Source organism: Cebus imitator, unplaced genomic scaffold, assembly GCF_001604975.1.
Source record: "Cebus imitator isolate Cc_AM_T3 unplaced genomic scaffold, Cebus_imitator-1.0 Scaffold235, whole genome shotgun sequence".
NCBI lineage: Eukaryota > Metazoa > Chordata > Mammalia > Primates > Cebidae > Cebus > Cebus imitator.
In genome coordinates, this window is record NW_016107550.1 from 3,087,945 (window position 1) to 3,094,776 (window position 6,832).

General features: G+C 46.5%; 1 protein-coding gene across 2 annotated transcripts in view; it reads right to left on the minus strand.

Moving 5' to 3' along the window:
* The window catches only part of VSTM1 (V-set and transmembrane domain containing 1), a 27,475-nt gene that overhangs the window by 11,652 nt on the left and 8,991 nt on the right, over positions 1-6,832 (minus strand). For both annotated transcript variants that reach the window (XM_017497927.2, XM_017497926.2), the window contains exon 4: positions 366-404. In XM_017497927.2, coding sequence (XP_017353416.1) covers positions 366-404 — 39 coding nt within the window. The remainder of the gene's footprint in view (positions 1-365; positions 405-6,832) is intronic.

Below are 6,832 nucleotides of genomic sequence, written 5' to 3' on the forward strand. Positions count from 1 at the left end.
CTTTGGGAGGCCGAGTGGGGTCAATCACCTGAGGTCAGGAGTTTGAGACCAGCCTGACCAAAATGGTGAAACCCCATCTGTACTAAAAAAAAAAAAATGAGCTGGGTATGGTGGTGGGTGCTTATAATCCCAGCTACTTGGGAGGCTGAGGCAGGAGAATTGCTTGAACCCAGAACACGGGAGGTGGAGGTTGTAGTGAGCTGAGATTGTGCCACTTCACTCCAGCCTGGGTGACAGAGCGAGACTCTGTCTCAAAAATAAATAAAATAAAAATAAATTCCTCCTGTACACTTTAAGGAAAGGTGATCCCCTGTATTATGAAGCAGATCTAATTGGGAAAAACATCTCCTTTCTAATTATCTTACCTGTTTTCATTGAGGGAGCTTCAAGTTCATCGTGTTTATCTGGAAAATAGAAGGGAAGACAGGGAATTAGGCTAATCATATGGGAACATTGTGGGCAGGAGTCCTCATGTCCTGTTTGGGAAGCAGAAAAGAGAATGACTTCTCCATTCCCTAGATGCTCCCTGGGTCCTCAGACCGGGGACAGAATCCCAGATTACTCTTCCTAATACTCCTGGAGTTTTTTTGTTTTGTTGTTGTTTTTTTTTTGAGATGGAGTTTTTAGTAGAGACAGGGTTTCACCATGTTGGCCAGGTTGGTATCAAACTCCTGACCTCAACCAATTCCCCCACCTCAGCCTCTAAAAGTGTTGGGATCATGGGCGCAAGCCACCGCACCAGGCCTACAAGAAGAACTTTAATGCCCACTTTCTCAATGTTATTGGGGAAACTGCTGTGTTTTGGGGGGTCAGGGAGGTACCTTCTAAAGTGCTTCCAGGTTCTGAAGAAGCTGGTGTGTAAAACAGCACAGAGCCTCAGCCTCCCAAAGTGCTGGGATTATAGGCATGAACCACCATGCCCAGTCGATAGTGTTTTTTTTTGTTGTTGTTGTTTGTTTGTTTGTTTGTTTTTTGTTTTTTTGTTTTTTTGAGACGGAGTTTCACTCTCGTTACCCAGGCTGGAGTGCAATGGCACGATCTCGGCTCACCGCAACCTCCACTTCCTGGGTTCAGGCAATTCTCCTGCCTCAGCCTCCCGAGCAGCTGGGACTACAGGCACGCGCCACCATGCCCAGCTAATTTTTTGTATTTTTAGTAGAGACAGAGTTTCACCATGTTGGCCAGGCTAGTCTCAAACTCCTGGCCTCAAGTGATCAACCAGCCTTGGCCTCCCAAAGTGCTGGGATTACAGGCATGAGCCACCGCACCTGGCCTGGATTTCTATAACACCAGTGGCACCATTTAGTCTCAGTTAAAATATCACCTACTCACCAGCCCCTGGCAACCACCAGTATACTCTCTGCTTCTATGAGATTGGCTTTTTGAGACTACACATGCATGAGATCATGCAGAATTTGCCTTTCTGAGTCTGGCTTATTTTGGTTAGCATGATATATGGGGAGATGTTGATGAAAGGGTATAAACTTCCAACATGAACAAGTTCACGTGCACAGCATGGTGGCAATGGATGTGCTAATTAATTTGACTGATAATCATTACACAATCTACAGGTGGATCAAATCACCACATTGTACACCTTGAATATATACAATCTTCATTTACCAATTCAATATTTTTAAATTTAAAAAGTCATGCTGCCTGAAATGTAGCAACTCTTACTCCATCTAATCCCTTAGTTTCCAAAAGCAACCAGAGGCTGGGCATGGTGGCATGCACCTGTAGTCTCAGCTACTTGGGAGGCTGAGGTGGGAGGATCAACTGGGCCTGGGAGGTCAAGGCTGCAGTGAGCCAGGATTGCACCACTGCACTCCAGCCTGGGCAACTGATTGAGGCCCTGTCTCAAGAAACAAACAAACAAAAAAAACCAGCAGCTAGTGACTCTTCAAGCATATAAAAATCATGCTATTCTCCAGTTCAACTTCATCAGTGGAATCCTGTTCTTTCAAAGCAGAGTCTAGGACCAGTTCAAACACCCTAGATGCTCTAGGCCTCATCTTCTATCCACACCATTCTTTTTTTGTTTTGTTTTGAAACAGAGTCTAACGCTGTCACCCAGGCTGGAGTGCAGTGGCACAATCTCAGCTCACTGCAACCTCCACCTCCCGGGTTCAAGCGATTCTCCTGCCTCAGCCTCCTGAGTAGCTGGGATTACAGGCATGCACTGCCACACCCAGCTAATTTTTGTATTTTTAGTAGAGACGGGGTTTAACTATGTTGGCCAGGATGATTTCGATCTCTTGACCTCGTGATCTGCCTACCTCGGCCTCCTAAGGTGCTCTATCCACACCTTTTATTCTGTTCTTTTCTCTGTCCTCCTTTCTGTGTCTCAGTCATTCCAGGAATACTCACACTTCTGGGACTTTGCTTTTCCTGCCCTCTCTCCCTGGAGGGCTCTTCTCCAGATATCGGTGTGGTTGGGTCATTCTCATCCTGCATGCCTGTGGCAGGTAGACCCTAAGAGGGGGCACTCAGGAGACTCAGAAGCCCTGCTTCCTGGTGTTCATGCCTTTGTCTAATCCCCTCTCCTTGAGTGTGGAGACCTGTGACTTTCTTCTCGCCAATAGCTATGGCAAAGGTAATGGAATGTTGTGCTTTTTTTTTTTTTNTTTTTCCAGTTACTTGCACCATGCCTGCCACACTTTCCCACACAATGGGATCTCTTAGCCCCACACTGCATTATCTGCCATTCATACATCACCCATAGAGCACTGGACACTGTTTCTGGCTTTTCTTCTCTGGCATAAAGAAATGTAAATTTTCAACTATGTCTGAACAGGAGCTGTGAAGCTACTTGTCTTTGTGACACCAGGGAGGTGACCTAATCTCTATAAGCAAAAAGAAGTTAGTAACGCAACCACCCTCATAGGAAGTGAAGACTGAATGAGTTAATGGAGGCAAGTTACCTGTCGTGGAGACGGGAACATAGAAAATGCTGGATACATGTCACATGTCAGTGTTATCACTCCATCCTCACCTGTCACCCTGATCTCCAGCTTGGTGCTGGGCAAGGAGGCCAAGTGTGATGAGTCACTCAGGTAATACACACAGCTGTAGTTTCCACTGTCATGACTTGTCACATTCCAGAGCATGAAATCAGTCTGTTTTTCTCTTACTTTCTCGACTTGTAGTGGCTCTGGGATCCCCATTTTCAGCAGAGCAATTACAGTACAGTCAGTCCCATTGTATGGAGTGAGACATGGAAGTATCCTGAGACCTAGAGTCATTCCAGGGTCTACAGTGACTGAGAGCAAAGGTCTGGGAGTGGTCCTGAAGAGGACACGGCAATGGAGTAAGAGGAGGGCCAGGGCCTTCCACTTTCTACTGCACTTGGGGACCATTTCATCCATCTCTCTCTATTAACCATGTCTTGTCTTTTCTATATCTGATGCTTTGATATCTTGGGGCCTTGCTGACCTTGGTGGGACCGCCTCTCCCAGGGTTAGTTAATTTCTAGAGCCAGTAAACCACTTGTCCTCAAGTATGCCCTTTAAATGCAAACCAATAAATCCGGAGCCCACACCCCCAACCTCCTTCATTATGGGGTTCTCACAATCAAGGTCAGTGTTGCCCTCTCCTAATCACTCCAGGTCCCAGAGCTAGACGACCAGGGACAGCCTCTATACCCCAGAGCCAATTCTTTTTCTTTTTTCTTTCTTTTTTTTTTTGAGACAGGCTCTCATTCTATCAGCCAGGCTGGAGTGCAGTGGTACAATCTTGGCTCACTGCAGCGTCTGCCTCCCAGATTTAAGAAATTCTCATGCCTCAGCCTCCCAAGTAGCTGAAAGCGCAGGTGCACACCCCCACACCCAGGTAATTATTTTATTTTTGTAGAGATGGGGTTTCACCATCTTGCCCAGGCTGATCTTGAACTCCTGACTTCAGGTGATCCGCCCTCCTTGGCCTCCCAGAGTGGATGGGTGGAGGCCAAAGTGGATGGATCCACCCACCCATCCAACTTTCCACCCACCCTTCCATCCGTCCATTCATTCACCCTCCCACCCATCCATCCATCCATCCATTCATAGGGTTAAGATTACAGGCATGAGCCATCTTGCCCGGCCAACTCTAATCCTGTTCCCCACCACAAAATACAATACAAGCTCTGGCCCACAGTCTTCCTCCTCCCTCTGCCTCCTGACTGACCCTGGTACTTCCCCCCGTACCCTCCCACAGTATAGCCTGCCCCTCCTCTTGGGAACTATAACAGACCACCTTTTCCATGGCCATCATCTCTTGGTCTGTCAATATGACTGTAACCCCATTTTCTTTTTTTTTTTTTTGAGACAGAGTCTCGCTCTTTCACCCAGGCAAGAGTAGAGAGGTGTGATCTCAGCTCACTGCAACCTCCGGGGTTCAAGCGATTCTCCTGCCTCAGCCTCCTGAATAGCTGCGACTACAGGCATGTGCCACTACACCCGGCTAATTTTTTGTATTTTTAGTAGAGATGGAGTTTCACCATGTTGGCCAGGATGCTCTCGATCTCCTGACCTTGTGATCCACCCACCTTAGCCTCCCAAAGAGCTGGAATTACAGGCATGAGCCACTGCACCCGGCCAATGTTCTTGATTATGTTACATGACATAAAACTGTTTGTTAGGGCATTTGCTCTCTCTCTCTCTCTCTCTCTCCTCTCTTTCTCAATTTCTCTTCTTACAAGTGCTACAGAAGCAGTCTACCATGAATCCTATAGCTACAAAGAACCTGATATTGCTAGCAACCCACAGGAGTGGAGAAATGGACCCTTCCTCAGTCAAGCCTCCACATGAGTACCTAGCGCTGGTTGACATCTTGATTGCAGTTTTTTTCAAGATGGCGTCTTGCTCTGTCACCCAGACTGGAGTGCAGTGGTGTGATCTCGGCTCACTGCAAACTCTGCCTCCCAGATTTAAGCAATTCTCCTGCCTCAGCCTCCTGAGTAGCTGGGATTACAGGTGCACACCACCACGCCAAGCTAATTTTTGTATTTTCAGTAGACAGGGTTTCACCATGTTAGCCAGACTGGTCTCAACCTCCTGCCTCAGTCTCCCAAAGGGCTGGGATTACAGACGTGAGCCACCGCACCTGGCTCGATGCATCCTTATGAGACCCAAAGCAGACGACGGGTAAGCTGTACCTGGACTCTCCTGACCCACAACAGCTGCAATAATAAATAGGTGTCTCAGGCTGCTAAATTAGTGGTAATTTGTTATGCAGCCATAGATCACTAATACAATGCCTCTTACACTTATTCTCCATCTATAATGTGTTTTTAAGTCACTCTCATATCTTGTTCTTCTTTCTTTCTTTCTTCTAAAGAAGAATGTGAACTTTTTGTCAGCCAGAGACCTGGACTGTCTCACTTCCTACAGTATGCTCAGGATATACCAAAGTATCTGAATTTGTAGGGTAAATGGGCAGCTATTTTTGTGCCAGGTATTTTACATTAATTTTTTTTTCTGTAATGGAAGCGTTTATATGCCCATTTTGTAATAAGTAAAAAGTAGTATAATAAAGTGACTTATTTGCAAAGCAGCAAACAGATTGCATGGAAGGCTGACCTGGAAAATACACCACTGAAAATTGATACTACAGCCTGCCTTGTGATGTAATGGTACAGCTGAGATAGAGATGAAGAAATCAGAAGACAGTAGATGATCTGCCAGAGAATGTGATTGGGAAATGGTAAATAATCACCAGGCTTTTAGGGGTAAAGTATGGGTACAAAAATTCTTAAGACTCCAAGAAGTTACTGGGAATACAATATGAAATCAATATCAAATTGATAAGCACCTTGTGTTGGAGCATCATTGATCAAGAGCCTCAGAAAGATAGTAAATCAGAGGTGAAACATTAAGTACCCAGTTCCTCATTATGCCCCAAGCCCAGGCTAAGGCATTGGTGTGGACCCACGGTCATTTCTGCACTGATGACTGTAAGGTCTCTCCAGTTATCCCCCATGATATGGCCAGATTGACCTACTGGAAGCAACTGTAGTCAATTGAGACGCATTGTTGAGTGACTATAGATGGATGGATGGATGGATGGATGGATGGATGGATGGATGGATAGGTGGATAGGGGGTGAGTGAATGGGTGAAAGGTTTGGATGCATGGATGAGTGGGTGGAAGGATGGACAAATGAGTGGGTGGGTAAATAGATGGGTGAGTGGGTAGATAGAGGAAAGGGTGGGTGGATGAATGAATGGAAGGGTGGGTGGTTGGATGGATTAATGGATGGATGGATGGATGGATGGATGGATGGATGGGTGGGAGGGGGAATGGGTGGATGAAGGGGTGAATTAGTGGATAGAAGGGTAGGTGGAAAGTTGGATGGATGGGTATATGAATGGATGAAGAGGTGGGTGGTAAATGGAAGGGTGGATGGGTGGATGGATGGATGGAAGGATGGATGGACAGATGGATGGATGAGTTGTTGGATAGATGGATAACTGTGTGGACAGATGGGTGAATGGGTGATTGGGTTGATAGATGGGTGGGTGGATTGATAGAGGGATGGGTGGGTAGATAAATGGGTAGATGAAAGTGATGCAAAATTATTCTTTATCCCTCTTCCTTGAGATCTCAAGTCTCTCTCTTTTTTTTGGTGGGGGGGGATGGAGTTTCGCTCTTGTTACCCAGGCTGGAGTGCAATGGCGCGATCTCGGCTCACCACAACCTCCGCCTCCTGGGTTCAGGCAATTCTCCTGCCTCAGCCTCCTGAGTACCTGGGACTACAGACACGCGCCACCATGCCCAGCTAATTTTTTGTAGTTTTAGTAGAGACGGTGTTTCACCGTGTTGACCAGGATGGTCTCGATCTCTTGACCTCGTGA